Source organism: Equus quagga, chromosome 14 (assembly GCF_021613505.1).
Source record: "Equus quagga isolate Etosha38 chromosome 14, UCLA_HA_Equagga_1.0, whole genome shotgun sequence".
In the NCBI taxonomy this organism is placed as follows: domain Eukaryota; kingdom Metazoa; phylum Chordata; class Mammalia; order Perissodactyla; family Equidae; genus Equus; species Equus quagga.
In genome coordinates this window covers 87,880,577-87,898,841 of record NC_060280.1, presented here as the reverse complement: position 1 = coordinate 87,898,841, position 18,265 = coordinate 87,880,577, and the positions used below count along the sequence as shown (strand labels likewise).

The 18,265-nt window shown below is 59.4% G+C and overlaps 1 protein-coding gene across 1 annotated transcript; it reads right to left on the bottom strand.

Moving 5' to 3' along the window:
- Positions 1 to 1,891: 1,891 nt before the first annotated feature.
- Positions 1,892 to 17,442, bottom strand: ELAVL3 (ELAV like RNA binding protein 3). Its single transcript, XM_046638291.1, has 11 exons — positions 17,388 to 17,442; positions 16,825 to 16,909; positions 16,018 to 16,316; positions 15,492 to 15,717; positions 14,800 to 15,229; positions 8,978 to 9,194; positions 8,589 to 8,692; positions 5,090 to 5,243; positions 4,701 to 4,926; positions 3,900 to 3,938; positions 1,892 to 2,535 (listed from the first exon to the last, which is right to left on the bottom strand). The coding sequence occupies exons 1-11, from the start codon at positions 17,440 to 17,442 to the stop codon at positions 2,205 to 2,207; spliced, it is 2,166 nt and encodes a 721-aa protein (XP_046494247.1). The 3' UTR covers positions 1,892 to 2,204.
- Positions 17,443 to 18,265: the final 823 nt, after the last annotated feature.

The window sequence follows — 18,265 nt, the reverse complement described above, 5'->3', positions numbered from 1 at the left end:
TTAGGCATAATCACGTCTCCGCAAAACTTAAAGAAACAAAGAACATCGTGGTTCCTTAAACTTGCAAACTGGATGGAGGAACAGAAATATACACAAATGTCCTTACAGGGCAACAATAAGAATAAATAGTTAACATAGCAATAAGTTAAAACTACGAGAAGCTAAATTCGGCAAAAAAGTACAAGAAAGTTAACTGGTGCCAGTTTATGTCTTTTTTTTTTCTTTGTTTTTAAATCTCTTCTGTGTGTTTTTTTCTTCCTTTTTTTGTCGCTTTTTTTTTCTCTTCTGTTTGTGTTTTTTTGTCGCTTTTTTGATTTTTTTTTTTTGTTGTTCCTTGCAGCAGAAGCTCCACAGACGGTTAATAACAACACCGGGAGGGGTGGGGGAGAGAGAGCTGGGCAGTCAGACGGGGCCGTGGCCGGACACCAAAATGCAGGGACACCGGAGTGGGGGGCGACCGAAGCTGAGAATTGGGGTTTGCAATTCTCACTTCTGATGGGGCCCGCTGCGGGGGTGGGGGGCTGCGAGGGCTCCCGGGGGCTCCGGCCTTTGGCTTCTGTTGGAATTTTGTTTTTTTTACGAAGAATGAAAACTAGGGGGATGGAAAGTTCCAGACAGAAGCCGGAGCCGGGGCTGGGGATGGGGGCTGCGTCCACTGCCCTCACTGATCTGGAAAGACGGAGAAACCCAACAACTGAAACAGGGGAACAGGTGGACGGGAAGGGGATGTGGGGCGGGGCCCCGGGCCCGTCCACCCTGGGCCTGGCGGGGGTTAGCTGGGGCTTGCTGCTGGGGAGGCCCTGCAGGGGCGAGGCTCAGAGCCGGCCCAGGGAGCCTCAGCCCCGGGGACGGGGTCCTTTGGCCTCAAGTGTTGGGGGGGCTGGCTCCAGCCCACCATGATGCCAAAAATGGAACGAGGTATTGTGTGTCTGGATGCATGGATGCCGAGTTCGCACGCCGGTGTTCGTGGGGAGCAGGGAGCTCTGGTGAGCGAGGTGAGACCTCTGCAGGGAATCAGGGCAGGGGCGAGTGGGGCGAGGGCCGGGGGCGGGGCCTGGCTGGAGGAGGTGGACTTCGCTGGAGTCTGTGCTGCGACCTCTCGCCTGGGCCCCAGGGATGCTATGGGCATGTTTGTGTGTCCCTGGATGTTGTGTCTGTTTCACCAAGCCTGGGTGTCTAGATTTGTGTGTCCAAATGTACCTTCCATGGGTCCACGTGTACACATGGCACTGTTCCCATGGCCACATCCACCTCTGGCCACATCCACCCATGGCCACTTGTGCCCACATCCATCTATGCTGACGTCACCCCATCTTTGGGTCTCCTGTGTGCATCCACGTGTTTATCTACATGTCTGGGTTTGGCCAGTGACCTCCTGACCGTGTCTGGAGCGTGTCTCTGGGTCTCTCTGTGTGTCCTTGTGGTGTGTATGCGTGTGTACGTGCCCCTGCGTGTCTTTGCGTGGCGTGGCTGTGTTTCTCTGTGTAGTCCCCCGGACCCCCAGCCCCCAAGCCTTGCCCCAGTTGGTAAACATAACCTGCCAAAATATTTTTTTTTTTTTGTCTTTTTTTGTGTTTTTTTTTTCAAGTTCAAGAATCCCCAGTAAAAATTCTCCACGAGGTCTTTTTTCTCTTTTTACAAAAATAGAGTTTTTCTTCCCCCCCCCCCCCCCCCCTTTTTTTTCATTTTGTTTCTGTTTCCAGCCCCTCCCCCTGCCCCTCACGCCCCTACCAAGGGGCTCTGGGCCAGGGCTGCCCACACCCCTCCTCACGCTTCGCTTTTTTGGGGATTTTTAAACCTGTTCCCCCCTCCCCTCAGGCTCACCTGGGTGTAGGGGAGGCCTGGGCAAGGGGGCCAGGGGGCCCCCCCAAGCCATCCCACAGGGGGAGGTGGAGGGTGGGGTGGGGGTACGTCTCTGCTTTCTTGTGAGCCGAAAAAAGAAACAAAAACCATCACCATGATCAAAACCAAGACGAGAGAGTGAACAGCCCAGCCTGGGGTGTGGGGGCAAGAGGATGGGGTGGGGGACCCCCAGGCACCCCCCGTTCCCTGCAGACCCTACCCCCCGAGTGCTCACCCTGTGGCTCCCGCCGGGATGCGGGCCCTCGGCCGTCCGTGGTCTGCCTGCGCTGTCTCTCTCGGGCCCCCTCTCTCTCTCTCTCTCTCTCTCTCTCTCTGCTGCCCGGGGAGGGTGGGGAGGCGGCTCAGGCCTTGTGCTGTTTGCTGGTCTTGAAGGACACCTGCAGCACGCGCTCGCCCAGGCGGTAGCCGTTGAGGCTGGCGATGGCCATGGCCGCCTCGTCGTAGTTGGTCATGGTGACGAAGCCGAAGCCCTTACACTTGTTGGTAGTGAAGTCGCGGATGACCTTGACGTTGGTGACCGCCCCGAAGGGCCCGAACAGCTGCCACAACACGCTCTCGTCTGCCTCCGGCGACAGGTTGTACACGAAGATGCACCAGCCGGCGCCCGCCGCGCCCCCTGACAGGCCCACGCCAGCCAGGCCACTCATGCCGTCGATGGCGATGGGCGAGAACCTGGCGATGAGCGACAGGGGACTACTTTGGGGGTCACGCGGGCTCTGCCCTGACCCCCTAGCATGCCCCCGATCCCCCTGCGACCCCGCACACTGTCATGACCTGGGACGGTGCTGTGACCTCGGGACTATGTGACCCCTGTGTTGGCCTGACCCTGCCACCGTCCCGTGACCTTCATCTGTGACCCCCACCTTAAGCCCACCCCGTCTGACTGGCTCAGAGACGCCAGCCCCCCATCTCCATCCTGCCCTGAGCCCCATCTAGACCCTGACCCCATGACCTTTGACCCTACCCGGTCCTTAGCCCTGTTGGCCCACCCCTGGCCACCACCCTTCCCCTTGCCACATCTTCCCACCCAACTCCTGCCCTCGCCCCCACTCTGACCCCACTCTGACCGGGTCCTCGACAACGGGGTCCCCTCCACCCCCTGCCCCTCAACCCCAGAGGCCCACCCTGGAAGCAGAGCGGTGGGAGCCAGGATGTGGGCGTAGCCCTTTAAGTGCCTCCTTCCCACGCCTCAGGTCTTAGCTCCACTGTCACCTCCTCAGGGCGGCCTCCTGTGACCCATCAAGAGGCCAGTGCCTCCCTCTGCACCGCTCGGCTTTTCACCATTCCGATTACACATTTATCCTTGCTCCCTCTTGCCTGCAGGTTCTGCTCCCTGCGCTGCCCCCACCCAGCACAGTCCCAAGCACACAGTAGGCACTCCAGAGGGGTTTGTCGAGTGACTGAATGAATGAAAGGACAGAATTGGCTCCACCCACACTCCTCACCGACTCCTTGCCTTCCTGAGGTTCCACTCGACTGGGGGGACCCCCAGGGTTTGGGCTCTTGGGACTAACTGTTCGCTCCCTCCTCCTGGCCTTTGCACAGGCTGTTCCCACGGCCAGGAACTCTGTGACCTCAGCTGGCTGAGGGGCTCTGCTGGGTCCCCACCTCCCCTTCTCCTGCCCCCTTCCCAGCCGGGGTCACTGCTCCTCTCTGTCTCCTTTCCCACCAGACTGAGATCATTAACAAAAGGGACAAGAAGCATGAGAGTGGCATCCTGTGACCCTCAGCCAAGATGACCAAGAGTGGCCAGTGGAACTCAGAGACCTAACGCGGGAACCAGGGGCACAGCTGTCCCCGGCAACACTGTCACCTTCCACTGGGCCAAGAGGTCACAGACAGGCCCCCTGGACCCACATTTTGTGGCAGCTCTTAGTTTTAGGTATTTACAGGCTTGACAGCCCCCCAGATCTCTGAATGGCTACGCCGCCCAGACAGGGACAGACATGGCGACACTGGCAATCCTACGGGGGGAGCTGGGGATGGGGTCCGTCAGGGAAGGGTCTGAGGGGACAGCAGGGCGGGGGCACTGTTACCTCTTGACTCCGTAGGCCATGTTGAGCAAATTGTCCAGCCTGTGGAGGCAGAAGGGGTGGTCACTGGTGGCCTCGGGCACGCCCCCGGCTGTGATGCCGGCCAGCCAGCCCTCCCAGCCCCCACCCAGCGGGCCAGCAGCGCCAGCCCTGCCCCCACCACTGCCCGCCCGGCTGGACACCGCCTGGCACGGAACCGGGGCCACAGGCACCGCCTCTCGCCTGCCCTGCTGTGCCCGGCCTGCCCCAAGTCCCTTTCCTCCCCCTCCCAGCCGGTCTGCTTGCCTGCCCCCACCCTGCAGGGCTTGGGTCCCCAGAAGGGGTGGTTCGAGTCTCTTCTCCGCCGCGCCTGGACTGAACCAGAGACAACGCCTCCCTGTGCCTCAGGGTCCCGTCCTTCAAATGGGGACAAGACAAGCTCCCTTCTCATCGGGTTGCTGTGCAGAATGAATAAGTGTGTCTGGCACGCAGTCCGCACCCAGGAAATGTGGATGGGGAAACTGAGGCACAGACAGCTGGAGCCACGGGCCTCAGGGAGAGGGACAGTCAGAGCTGGACTCTATCAGGTGACTCTCAAAACTCTGAACGCCCATAATGCCACTCACAGGGCCCTGCACACATTGAGTGCCTGCTGTATACAAAGACCTGCCCTAAGCCCCTGACAGGCCCACACATTTCCCCTCTGCGTGTGGGAGCTGTCCCGTGTCCCTCTGCCTCGCAGGAATGGGGTTCAGGGAGGGGGGCTGCAAGCTTTGGGCCACAGCCTGGGGGCCCCCGGGGCGCCCGGAGCAGGGGGGGCCTCACCGGAAGCGCTGCGTCTGATGGTGCAGGGGGCCCGCGTAGCGCCGGGCGGACGACTGGTAGAGGTGAGTGAGCAGGGCCTGCCCCGTCTTCTGACTCGGGTTGTTGGCGAACTTGACCGTGATGGGCTCAGCCGCGCCCAGCGGCTTCTGCCCGTTCAGTCCCTTGATGGCCTCCTCGGCCTCGATTCTCTTGTCGAAGCGGATGAATCCCACACCCCGAGAGACACCTGCTGGCGCGGGGCGGGGGGAAGGGGGGGCGTCAGGGGACCCCGGCCCTCACTCCTGTGCGACCCCTCGCTCTTCCCTTACTTCTGGCCCTTACTTCTACACCCCGCCCTCTCCATCCTGGTCCTCCCTCGGTGCCTCCGGCGGGCGCCCCCGCGGCCTGACCTGTGACCTGGTCCACCAGGATGCGGGAGGTGATGATGCGGCCGTACTGGGAGAAGAGCTGTTCCATCTCCTTCTGGCTCATGGTCTTGGGGAGCCCGCTGACGTACAGGTTGGCGTCCCGGATGGATGCAGAGCTGGGTCTGGCATAGGACACCTGGGGGAGGAGGTCAGGCGGCCGGGGTGAGGGGAGGACCCACATCGCAGATGGGGAGAGTGAGGCCACACCCAAAGCACCACTGAGGAGCAGAAATGCCTGTGTTCACTCGACAGATCTCTCTTGAGTCGTCGTCACCCTGGGACCCCCGCGGTTTGGGGGGGGAGGGGACATGGACATGGCCGAGACAACATGGCCCTGCTTGCAGAATGATGGGGGATATGCTGCCTGAGGAGGTCAAAGGAGCCGCGCCCCTGGGGTCATGGGTCTCCTTGGGGACCTCAGGGACCGTCGCGTCCCCAGCCAATGGGCTCACGCTGGACATTCCATCAACATCGACACTTTCCCCTCCTTTGCAAAGTGAGCCTGGGATGCTGTCCCCTTCTCTCCCTGACAACACTGGGCCCCTTGGGGTCCCTCAGGTCTTTAGCCAGCAGATCAAGGCTGACAACTCCCAAATGTTGTCCCCAGTGTGGGCCTTGTCCCCGAGTGGCACAGCTGTGTGCCACTGGCCTCCAGGGACCCCATGAGGGATCTCATGGTGGTGGTGGGGGGGTCACACTCAGTGTGGCAGCATTGGGCCCCTGACCGCCCCCCAACTTGCCCCAACTCAGTGATGGCAGGTCAGTCCTCCTGGGTGCTCAGGTCCCCAGCCTCTCTTGTCCTTGACAGCTCTTTCAAATTCACATCCAATCCGCCATCAATCCTGTTGGCTCCACGTTCCTCATTATCCAGAATCCACGCTCTTTTCCTACAGCCACAGCCTGGCCCAGCCCCCACAATGGCTCACCCCCGGACCAGTGCCACTGTCTCCATCCTCCTCCCCCCACAGTCTGTTCCCCCCACAGCAGCCAGAGGGCACCTGTGAGCATCTGAGCCAGGTCACATGCCTCCGCTGCTCAGAACCTTCAGTGGCTCCCACTTTCCTCAGAGTTAACGTCCTTCCCACGGCCCACAAGGCCCTGTATGACCTACCCCATCACCCCTCTGCCCTCATCTCCACCCACTTGCCCCCTCATTCACTCTCTTCCAGCCACACAGACCTCCTCCATGTTCCTCAAACACACAGGCATACTCCAGCCTCAGGGCCTTTGCACTGGCTGTTCCTCCTGCCCGGAACTCTCTTCTTCTCCCTTTCCTCCAGGTCTCAGTTGCAATGTCCTCGCCTACCTCCATGTGGGTCCCTGCCCCTACCCTCCTTACTCTTTCTCCAAGCCCTCTCCCAGTTGGGAGCTAGACACGTTTTATTACAATCATCTGATTGGTGTCATTAATTAGGATCCAGCCCCACAGTAAAACTCTGCAGCTGTTTAAAAAATGGTGGACGTGTAGATTTATTTCCCCGAAACAGTGGGCAGTATTGTGAAGTGGGGGAAGAAAAGTCCATTTACAGAGCAGCAAGGAGTGACCCCATCTCACTGTGTGCTTATCAGTGTCCGGGAAACCCGGGCTGGAGGCCCCCATGCTAAGGGGCCAGCGCCCTCCTCCTTATTTCTGCCCACGTCTATTTTCTTTCCCTTCTAAACTAACCTCTGGGCAGACGGAGGTCATTGTCAAGAGTCTGGTTTTTGTTCGGGGCTGTGCGTTGTAATGGCATCTTATTTCTTTAGAAATAACTGATTAAAAAACTAACAAAATGAATAAAGCGGTGGGGGGGATGGAGGGTGAGGGTGCTCACGGGGTGGGGGTGGCAGATGCTAATGAATGCCATGGTGCACACCTGGGGTCCTCCAGAAAAACAGGCAACCACATCCGCTGCTGTTATTTCTGGAATGATAATAAACATCGAGGTCCCGAACGTGCTGTCTCTTTCCTGTCGCAAGCTCTGAGGTGAGGGCTTGTTGAGAGATCGGGGTTGGGGGTGACAGGAAGGGGGCTCTGAGCTCCTGGGTGGGTGTTTGTCTAGGGCTGGGGGTCATCTGAGACACAGAGAAGGTCTTCAGGAACCTTTCTTGTCCTTCTGTGACCTGGGCTGACCCAGGTCCCTCACCTGTGTCACACTCCCTCACCAGGAGGGGCCTGGCACGTGGCAGGCAGCTGGAAATATTTTAGGCAGAATGTGCTGGAGCATCCAGTCAGGATGGACCACGTGACAGTCACCCAGGCGGACACACGCGCACACACACAAGGCCACGCTGTGCCCCTCACTGCCCAGCCCTGGGGACTACACCAGCGGGGAGGTGACACGGGCCGCTGCCATGTTCACAGCGACTCTGGGGGTCATGCATGATTACAGTAACCACACACCCGTCACACCACCACACAAGCCCACAATGTCACACACGTTCCACCCAGAACCGGGCCCAGATAGACACACCCACACAACTTCACTGTGACACACAAACACCCCGTCACAGCCAGACACACCCACGCAGCCCCATCAGGTCACAGCCAGAGTCACAGTGTGTCACCGAGCGCCTGTCAAATAAACACCACGTGCCCACAGACACACAGTGACACGCCCAAAGTCTATCGTAGCCGGACCCGTGTGACAACAGCCGCTCCCGTAGCCACAGCACCCCACAAACACCATGAGTCCCAGCCCACGGTCACACACGCACACTCGCTGCATCCCACGTGCATGGTGGCCCTCTGGGTCTCCCAGTTTATCACTAGGGCCCACCCTCATGTCCTGGGGCTTCTGGGTCTAGTTGGCCATGGAGGGACCTATCAAGCATCACCTCGTGACCCCCGCATCTGAGAGAGGAAGAAATTCCCGCACCTCTGTTCCCACAGAGAACTGGGGGCCAGATGGGCTCCCCCAACCCCGCCTCCCCCAGGGGCCGGGAGCAGATTTGTGGGGCGGAGCCCAGACACCCCCAGGCGAACCCAGAGAGGGGCGTTTCCATGGCGACACCCCCAGGGAACCCGAGCTCACGGGGTCCCAGCTGCAGCTGCTGAGAGGGGAGGCCGTGGGGGGAGGGGCGTTGCACAAAGATGGGGGAGGGCCCACCCCTAATCCCACCCTCTCAGCCCCTAATTAGGCTCCAGATGGCAGATGGGCCCCCACCCCTCCCCCATTTCCATGACAAAGGCGGGGCCAGGTGGGGGGGGCGCCTGCCCGCTGGACCCTGGTCACTCTCTCCTGCTCCTCCGCTGATGAGGTGGGTGCCTCCCTGAGGTGCCAGAGAATGCGGGGCTGATATTCTCCCCAGTGACGAGTGAGGAGACTGAGGTTCAGAGAGGCAAAGCTGTCGGCCCCTGGGGAGCCCAGCCAGGAAGGCTCGAGGGAGAGATTTGAACCCTGAGTGGTGGTGGGAATGGGTATGTTGGGAGGGTGGGTGGCCGTGGGGCTTGAGTGGCAGCGAAGTGGGTGGTCCAGGTGGACAGTGACGGGGCACTAACCTTGATGGTCTTCGTCTGCAATTTGAGGCCGTTGAGGGTGTTGATGGCTTTGTCTGCATCGTTGGGGTCCGAGTAGTTCACAAACCCATAGCCGAGGCTCTGCCCTGTGGGCAGGACCGGATGGTGAGCTGCCCGGACCTGCCAGTGTCCTCCCAGCCCCCAGCCTGAGAGGCTGGCAGCCCCCCTCAAGGTGATGAGAGTCAAGATGCCACCCGTATCTGTTTCCCCAGAGTCCTGCCTGCCCCTGTCACCCCTGAGCCACCCCACCTAGGGTCCCACCTGTCTCCCCATCACACCTCAGACCCCCAGGGTCCCACCTGCCCCCTCACACCTGCACGCTTGAGGCTATCACCTCTGTCCTCAGCCCCCCCACCCGCCAGCAGCCACACCTGTGATTTTGTCCCGAACCAACTTGCAGGACTCGATGTCGCCAATGCTGCCGAAGAGACTCTTGAACTCGTCCTGAGTCATGTTCTGGGGCAGGTAGTTGACGATGAGGTTGGTCTTGCTGTCGTCAGTGGCTCCGTTTGTACCAAGGAGTGGCCCGTTGGGCAGGGCCGGGCCGGCCGGGCCCCCCGCCACCTGAGACTCCATGGCCCCGAGTATCTGCTGGAGACAACAGGCCACACCCGCTCACGGCCCTGTCCCCGCACTGGGGACCAGCGGGAGTGGTGGGGTGCTGGGTGGCGATGGATCAGGCATGTCTGACATGGGCTTGAATGCGGGGAGGGGACAGTGTGTTAGTCTAATGATCTGTTCCACTCCTTGAGCGCCCAGCAAAGCAAAAGACTTTACTGTGGAGAATTCCATCTATAAATGCCATACATGCCCGATTGCATATACATTTGCCTATTTATCTAACACCAATCTGTGCATTTTCAGAATCATAAAATAAACGCTTTTGTCTTCAGAATAAGAAATATGACATTTTTATTAGCTCTGAAGCCCTCATAAGCCCCTCCCTGACCGTGTACCTCCTTCCTCCCAGGAAAGGTGATTCATACCCCAAATGTGTCAATATTTCTTTCACTTCATGCATAATTTTCCCACTGGGGATTTACCCTCCCCAGTTTCTCCACTGAGCTATTTTGTTTTTTTATGTATGACATAGTAACACCTGCAAATAATGATCATTTCAGTTCTTTGTCTCCAGTCTATACCTGTTATTTATTTTTCTTGTCTTATTGCAGGGGCTACAATGTGACAGTGGCTTCTTTATTCCTGACTTTAAAGGAAATGCTTTAAACATTTCACAGCTAAATGTGATCTCTGCTATAGTTTTTTTGTAGATGGCCTTTACAAGGTTAAGAATGTTTAATTCTAGTGCAAGATATTTTTTAAAAAAATAGATGTATTTTATTGAATGGTTTTTTCTATATCTATTTTTTAAAATTAAGATATAATTGAGGTACAATGTTATATTAGTTTCAGGTGTACAACATAATAATTCGGTATTTGTATATATTGCCAAATGACCTCCACAATAAGTCTAGCTGACATCCATCACCATGTAGTTTTTTATAGTTAATATCTATCCATACATAGTTACAATTTTATCTTATGATGAGAATTTTTAAGATCTACCCTCTTAGCACTTTTCAAATGTATTCTACATCTATTTTACACGTCATGGCCATGTAGAGAAGAATTTTAAAGCCACATCTGGGGTCAGCAGGAAACAGTGCTAGGATTGATTAGTATTGTCTGTCATGGTCATGGGAAGGCAAAACAGTCAGCATTTCCTTAAGTCTCTGCTATAGCATGATTGGCAAATAGGTTGCCCTCACCTGAAAACTCAAATCGATTCGTAGGGTTTTCCTAGAGGGATGAATTTAGAAGGATTTGAAGCCATATCCAGTTTCAGCAGGAAAGGCCACTGTGATTGATTAGCAATGTCTGCTTCCATTGCAGAATTAGAAACAGTCAGCAGGTACACATTATCTCAGCCCTCCCGGACCCAAAATACAATACCATAACTGTTCCCAAATATTGGGTATTGCTGGGTGCCAGGCACAGTGCAAAGTCCTCTAGAGGCAATTTTTCTTTTCTTAGTCACAACGACTGAAAAGAAGAGGGTTTTATTCCTCCTCTTCACAGATACTATGGACTAAAAGCTGTGTCACCCCAAATCCATATGTTGGAATCCTAACTCCCAATGTGATGGTATTTGGAAGTGGGGTTCTTGGGAGGTAATTAGGTCATGAGGGTGGAGCCCTCATGGATGGGATTCATGCCCTTGTGAGAAGGGACTGGAGAGAGGGTGTCTCTCCCCCCACCATGAGAGGACACAGCAAGGAGATGGCCATCTGCAAAGCAGGAAGCAAGCCCTCAGCAGGAACCAAGTCAGCCAGCAGCTGGACTTCCCCGCCTCTGGAACTATGAGAAATAAACGTCTGGTGTTTAAGCCACCCTGTTGATGGTATTCTGTTATGGCAGCCTCAGCTAAGACAACAGAGGAGGAAAGTGAGGTTCAGAAGTGATTGCAAAATGACCAAAGATCATGCAGCCTATAAATGGTGGCACAGGGATTTGCACACGAGCTTTTCTGATCCAGAGTCTGTATTTCCAACTTTCACTGCCAACTACGACCAGTACCAGTTCTAACATTTCCCGGCTCTGTGGCCTCAGGTATGCCACTTAAGGCTTCTGGGCCTCTGCTCCACTTTGCTGCAGACTCCAAATTACTGGCAAATTAGTGGCCTGGGGAAGGATCTCAGACTGCACGTGGGTGCAGCTGGAAAGCATTCTGGCATCAGCTAGCCATGTCTGCTACGTGCACAGTCACGGGAAGCGGCAGCCGGCTTGTCACATCCTCCGTCCCTGCCTCACGATACTGTGATTAATAATTGTCCTGCTCCACTGAGTATGTACCACTTGCGGGGCATCGCGTGAAGCACTTCAAGGAATCATTTCATTTATGTCTCCCAATAATCTTGAAAGACAGTGACACACTCTCCATTTTACACGGAGGAAGCTGAGCTCAGAGCTGTTGGGTGACATAAATGGGGAACGCCATTTCAAACTGGATGTGTTGGACCACAGAGCTGGTTTTGATGACAGTGGCCAAGGCACGGGGGCCTCTCTGCCACTTATAGCTGTGTGTCCTCAGGGATGATCTGAGCTGTTCTTTGGGCCCTCCGCTTCTTTCCCACTCTTTCTTATTAAAAGGATGGCCTGGAGATGCAGATCCCCTGCATTTCCAGTCGGCTGAGAGTGGCTGCCTGGAGGATTATTCTGAAGCCCCATCCAGGCTGAGCAGGAACACACACTAGGTTGAATAGCAATATCTGCCACAGGCGCCTGGGATAAAGCAGTAACCATACCCCACAGATCTGCATCCTGGTCTCGTACCATTTAATACTTTACTAATAACATGGCCAAGTTTGGAGGGCCTGCTATGCGCCAGGGAAATTTTTTTTTTTTCTTTTTTGGCACCTTGGCATGTTAAATATCTGAAGACAAAGGTTTTTTTTTTTTTTTTTTTTTTTTGGTGAGGAAGATTGGCCCTGAGCTAACATCTGTTGCCACTCTTCCTTTTTTCTTTTTCCCTCCCCAAAGCCCCAGCACATAGTTGTATATCCTAGTTGCAGGTCATTCTAGTTCTTCTATGTGGGATGCCACCACAGCATGGCCTTATGAGTGGTGTGTAGGTCCACGCCCAGGATCTGAACCAGCAAACCCTGGGCCACTGAAGCAGAGTGCACAAACTTAACCACTGGGCCATGGGGCCGGCCCCAGAAAGCTCTATATATGAAAATTTCCAGGCAATTCTCCCAACATCGAGGGTTATGGGACTCTTTTCTCCCTTTAATAGATGAGGAAACCAAGTCTCAATGAAAGGGTAGAGATTTGGGCGAGGTTGGGCAGCAGGTAAATGGCAGAGGAAGAATCCAAAGGCGGCGTTTGGACACCAGAGCTCACTTTCCTAATGAAAAAGCCAATAATGGTAAAAACAATAACAGCCAAGGAAGGCCGAGTACCTACTCCACCTCACGCCCCGGCGCCTCTTGATTTAAACCCACTCTGTCGGCCGAGTCTACTTATTCAACTAGACAAATATTTCCTAACTGCCACCACGTGCCATCTGCTGGCTCCACCCTCGTCGCTGTGTGTCTCTGACACTCGCGTTGCCTCTCTGGGCCCCTGTCTCTCCGCTAAAGGTATGTCACCGAAGTCCCCCGTATGGAGATAGATTCTGAATTGCTGCGCAGACTCAGTGAGCTAGAGTTCTGTGATCGATTGATAATGTCTGCTATGGGAGCCCAGTCAGCCGACTGCAGCCACTGTTTCAGGACGGCCGGCCTCGGAGCCCCTCCTGTGTGCCAGGCAGTGAGCATGCGCAACATTCTCTCTGCCGTCCCACAGTCACACTGAAAGCTGGAGATCATCTTATCCATTTCGCAGCTGGAGAAACCGAGGGTCAGAGGGACCTGACTTGCCCAGGGTGACAGGGGCAGGTGGCGGAGATGGAGTCAGGGTTTGACCCCGATCAGATGACCCCAGAGCCTTCAGGGTTACTGACTCTAGCCCCTCCAAAATGCTGTCCTCAACCCGGATGGGGTTTAGAAGGGATTCGGGAGTCCTGCCCAGGATTTTGAGGGCCAGCCTAGTAATCCCGCCACCACCACCCCGTCTCCCTCCCGTCTGTGCCAGAGCTTATCCGGATCACTGTCGCGTTTCCTCCGCGGCTGAGCCGGCTGAGCCGCTAATGGGGATCGGATTGGTGGAGGCCCCACCCGCCCTGCTCTAGCCGGTGGCATATGTGGCCTGGGATGACACGGAGAACACAGGGACCTTCGAGGGCTGTCCCAGGACGGGGACGAGGGCGTGAAGTCAGAGCAGAGGAGGGCAGATCAAGGATGGCGAGGCGGAGGCCAACTGGGAGCATCGAACCTCCCCTCCCACTCTCTCCAGCTCTTCCTCTGGGTCTCTCCCTCTTCCTGTTTCTCTCTCCCTCTTTCCCCCTCTGTGTCTCTCTCCCCTCTGCCCACGTCTCCCTCTGCACCCCTCTCTCTCCCCCTCCCTCTCCCTGTCACTCTTTCTCCAACCCTCTGGCACCACTGCACATACATTTCACATACGGATTTTGCCGTGAACACACCTGTGGTCACTTGACGTGTAGCTCCTCCCGTGTCTAACCCCCTTGGCCCCCAGCTGCGCCCCCTGGCCCTGGTCACAGTGACAGATGCCTGGATACTGGCGACAATAGGGCATTGAGTGGCTATGCATGGTGAGGCTGGGCCACCACGTGGTGCTAGCCAAGCCTCCCACTTCTGGGCCCTTCTCCCTCCATGCAGGGCCCTGACTGTCTCAGTTTATCCCCTCAATTTCTCCCAGCCTGTCGCCATAGTGGGCCTCTGCCTGAGCGCCCTCCGTTGGAGTAACGGAAGGATAAGAGCTTCAAGGCCCCGTGTGACCTCTGACCACACCCTCTCTCTTTGTGCATCAGTTTCCCTTTTTCCACCGAGGGAACAGATCAGAGGAATGGATGCTGGACTGCTGGGGGTGATTCTGAGGGTCCTCAGGAGGCCACACTCACGTTCCTGGACCTGAGTGAGTAGTGTGAGGCCGAGAGGGGAAGGAGCCGGCCCGAGGTCACACAGCAGGGACGTGTGGCCTCCCGGGCCTCATTTCTCAGAGTCAGGTGGGCGGGTCCCAGGGTCCAGGAGAGGAGAGGCCCAGGCCTGCGGGGCGTGCTGAGCATCCCACCACTCACTGCTCGCCACGACTCGAAAAAGAGGCCCAGAAAGAGACACAGTGTACAGAGACGCACACACAGAGACCCGAGAGACAGGAAGAGCCGAAGGGGGAGGCCCGGGCGCCGGGACCAGACAAAGGACGCGCGGCGGCGCGGGGAGCGGAGTCGCGCGGCGGGGGCGGGGGTGGAGCCGGGGTGGGGCTAGGACGGGCCGGCCCCGCCCCCGGGATACGCCCGGGCTGCCGAGTGGAAATCCGAGGGCTCGGGCGAGGCCGGGCCCCCGGGGCCCTAGGGGGCGGGGCATAGATGGGCGGGGCAGGGGCGTGGCCAGGCCGGGCGTGGCCGGGCGTGGCCGCGCGCTCGGGAGCTGACCAGCTCGGTGGCTGCTGAAAGCACCGGGAGCGGGGCGAGAGGCGCGGGCGGGCGGGCGCGCTCAAGGTCACCCCGCGGCCCAGAGCCCTGGAGGGGTGGGGCGCCCGGACCTGGCCTAGGGGGCTTGCCTCGGCCCCTTACCCCATCCCCTGGGGGGCGGGGGCTCAGGAGCCGGGGGGCCCCCCCGCCGTCCCTCCTCTCCCCTCCCCCTCCCCGGAGCCCGAGGCGCCCGCGCGAGGCTACGGCCCGCGAAGAAGCGCCGAGAAACAAAGGGACGCGGCGGCGGCGGCGGCGGGCCCGCGGGGCCTCCGGGCGCGCCCCCTCCTCTCCCCTCCCCGCTTGCCGCAAGGTCGACGGGCTCGAGGACGAGACGCCCGGCTCCCGGGCGCGGCGGAGGCCTGGGGCGCGCGATCCGACGCCACCCGCTTCCCCGGGGCTCTCGGGGACGCCTTGCCGCCTGGTCCTGGCCCAGCACCAGCGACTGGGGCCCTGCGTTAGCCTGGGCGGCTGCGGGGTCCGGGCCCGGATGGAGGAGGCATCCTTCGCCGCCGCGGCCCCTCCCCCATCAGGCCTGCCAGAGGGGGGGGCAATCCCGCCCCCGGGGCGCCGTAGGACGCCCCCCGGATCGCAGCTCGCCTCCCTAAGGCCTCTCGGGCAAGACTCTAAGTGCCCCCAGCACTCTGGGCGCGGCCCTGCCCACTCTCAGGCCCCGAGGCTCGGTCCTACCCCCCCACCCGGGCCTAGCTAGGCCTGGTCCTACCCCCCCTCCATCTCCGCGGAGCCTGTGCCTAACCCCTTACTGACCAGGTTCCCTCTCAGCGACAGGGGAATACCTACAGTGACCATTCTTGTGTGCCCGGCGGGCGCGGTCCGTGCTGAGGGCGGCTCCGGGGGTCGTGCACTCCTTGGGGGGCGCTCGATGCTCACGCCGGGGTCCTGCCCGGGCGGCCTCTGGCGCGGCCGCTGCAGAGGTGTCGGTGAAGGCGGCGGCTCCCTCGAGGGCCGGGAACGGGCCCGAGCCCGGGGACGCGCCCGCGGATAACCGGGCTCCGGAGTGGTCTGCGGGCGGCAGGGGATGGAAGGAGGGAGCGGCAGCGGGATTGAGAACGCCCCCTGCGCGGCCCCGCGGGGCCCGGGGAGGGTGCGCTTCCCGACAGAGATCGCGGCGCCCTGCCTTTCGCCGCCGCCCCTCGGCCCAGCCTGTCCGGTCGCGGGTGCTCAGTCCTCTCCCCTCGCCCGCCCTCCCTCCCACCCTCCGGCCCGCGCTGCGCGCTCCGCGCTCTGGGCCGCGCAGCCGCCGCCCCCAGCCCTTTATAGCGGCAGCTGCCAGCGCCGGCGCCGCCTATTGGCTGCGGCAACCGAGCCCCGCCTCCTCGCGGCGCCCGACGGCGCGGCAGGTGGAAGCGAGCGCGCGCTGGCCGGGACCCTGCACCCCCAGAAAACGCTTCTTCGGGGCTCGGATCGCCAGCTTCGGGCCCTTTTGCCCCCGCAGACCCTGCTTCCTGTCTTGGCGCCCCTTCTTGGGTGGGCTTTCTGGCCGGAAGACTGGGCGGGTGCCCCTCCTCTGTCCAGCACGCAGAGCCGGAGGAGCGAAGAGGGCGAGGATGTATCGACGGCCCGATTGTACGACCTTCTGGAGGTGCTGTCCACCGAGGGGACTAGAAAGAAAGGAGGAACCAAGACTTCAATGGGCAGAGGCTTGGGTCTCCAGATTTGGGGGGGCCAAGGGAGGAAGGTGGGGGTGGCTGAGACCCTAGTCTGCCTGCAGAAGCAACTGAGACCCTGTGGATTTTGAGTGGGTTAGGTGTCTATAGGGTTCAAAAGCTCTGGACTGGCAGCCTACAGTGCAGGAGAACTGGGCACTGCTTCAAAGGGGATTAAGAGGTTTGGGGCTTAGGGTTCCGGGCAAACCTCACTGGCGCCCTCCAGCTCCTGGAAACCACTGGGCCTTCTCGGACCCTATAAACTTCGGGTGGGCGGATCTGCCATGTAAATATCCTGACTTTCCGGGCTCGTGATTGGTCCGCTTGTGGAGTCACGCTTCCTCTCTGCTAGTGGGGACCTGGCCTCTCTCTCAGACGATGGGGGGTGGCGCAGCCTCCTTCGGGGAGCGGGTGGGAGCGCACGTTTCTGTCGGGGCGGCCATCAGGAGCAAGGTGTTCTCACCACGGCAGGGGCGCCTTCGAGTGAGGCTTCAGCACCACAGACAGCGGTCCGACGGCCCGGTAGAGGGCGCTGCGGACGAGAGATCCTGGACCCCCTAACCGGAGAGTCGCAACCCCCACCCCATCCCCGTCCCTACACGTCCTTTTAGGATCCGAGCGTGCCATCCACCCCAGCGAGGAGAGCCTAATTTGGCCAATCAGGGACGGTCCTCGGGAGAACCAATTGCGGGAGGATGCCCTCGAGATTGAGCCAATGAGAGCGGACGCAGCAGAGAGCGCTGCCACGCTGATGGAGAGGGCAGGCCAATCATAGCGGCCCGCGCAATCTGGGCGGTGGTGATGCGGGTCCCGCGGTGGCCCCTCTTGGGTTTGCCGGGGCGACCTAGATGATCCGGGGACCCCAAGCGATGGCTTCTTCCCAACCCGGCGTTCCTCCCGGCTCCTGTCGGACTGGAAGCCGTGCCTGTGCCGGGAGGGGGGCTACTCCTGGGCGCGCAGACCCGGCTGCGGTTCCCATGGAAACTGCTGACTCCGGTTATGCGGGAACAGCGAAGGGGACTGAACCTGCCGGGGGCGGCTCGCGGGGGGCGGGGGGGGCCCAGCGGCCAGACTTGCTCATCCTCGCCCCCTCTTCCGTCCCCGGCTGGGGTAGCCTCGGGTCCGGAGGGTAAAATGAGGCCTGGCTGTGGCCCCGCCCCCACGAGCTGGTGAGGAGCCGGCGGGGCCAATCTGCGCGTGGCGCCACAGGGCTCCCTCGGGCACGTGCCCAGGCTCGCTGCTGCGGTCCCCGGGGTCACGTGTCTGCGGCCACCAGGGCCCACGCGGCTTGCGCGCCACCTGGCGGCCGCGCGGCTTGGTTTGGCTCCCCGCCTCTCTCCCTGGAGGCCCGCAGGAGGAGGAGGAGGAGAAGAGGCGGCCTCAGCATCTTCCTCCGGGAAATGGGGCCAAGGCAGCCGCTTCCCCCCCCCCCCCCCCCCCCGCCGCCAACTCCCGTCCCCCCCGCAGCTTCCTGTTCCAGGAACACGCCGAGCCGGTTCCACCTCGGGACTTTGGCACCAGCAGTTCCTTCGACCTGGGATTTGCCTACCCCAGCTTTCTTCGGGGATGGAATCTTTGTCATTCTGGTCTATTCTCAAATGCCACCTCCTGACCACCGACCTAAACAGCACCCCCCAGAATTAACCAATCACTCTCTTTTCTGCACGGCAGCTATACAAGTCTTATTTAGGGGGTTGCTGAACATCTCCCCACCGGTCCCTGAGCTGAGAATGGGGAATAAGTGGAGGACTGGGAGTGAGCGTCAGGATCGAGTCCTGGGAGATGTCCAGTGGCCTCTCTGGGTCTCCAACCTCCTATCCCTGACCCCGAGAGAGCAGGGAGTGACCGAGGTGGCCCGGCCAGGTAGCCGAGGCAGGGCGCAGGCTGACAGGAAGGGCCCTGCT

Coding starts and splice junctions, on each gene's coding strand:
- ELAVL3 (XM_046638291.1), bottom strand. CDS start 17,442: ATGAGCAAGTCTGGCCGCTGGGCCCCCCCCGCCCCCCGCGAGCCGCCC. Junction 5,244..8,588: donor TGCAGACGAAGACCATCAAG/GTTAGTGCCCCG, acceptor CTCCTCCCCCAG/GTGTCCTATGCCAGACCCAG. Junction 3,939..4,700: donor CATCAGACGCAGCGCTTCCG/GTGAGGCCCCCC, acceptor CTGCCTCCACAG/GCTGGACAATTTGCTCAACA.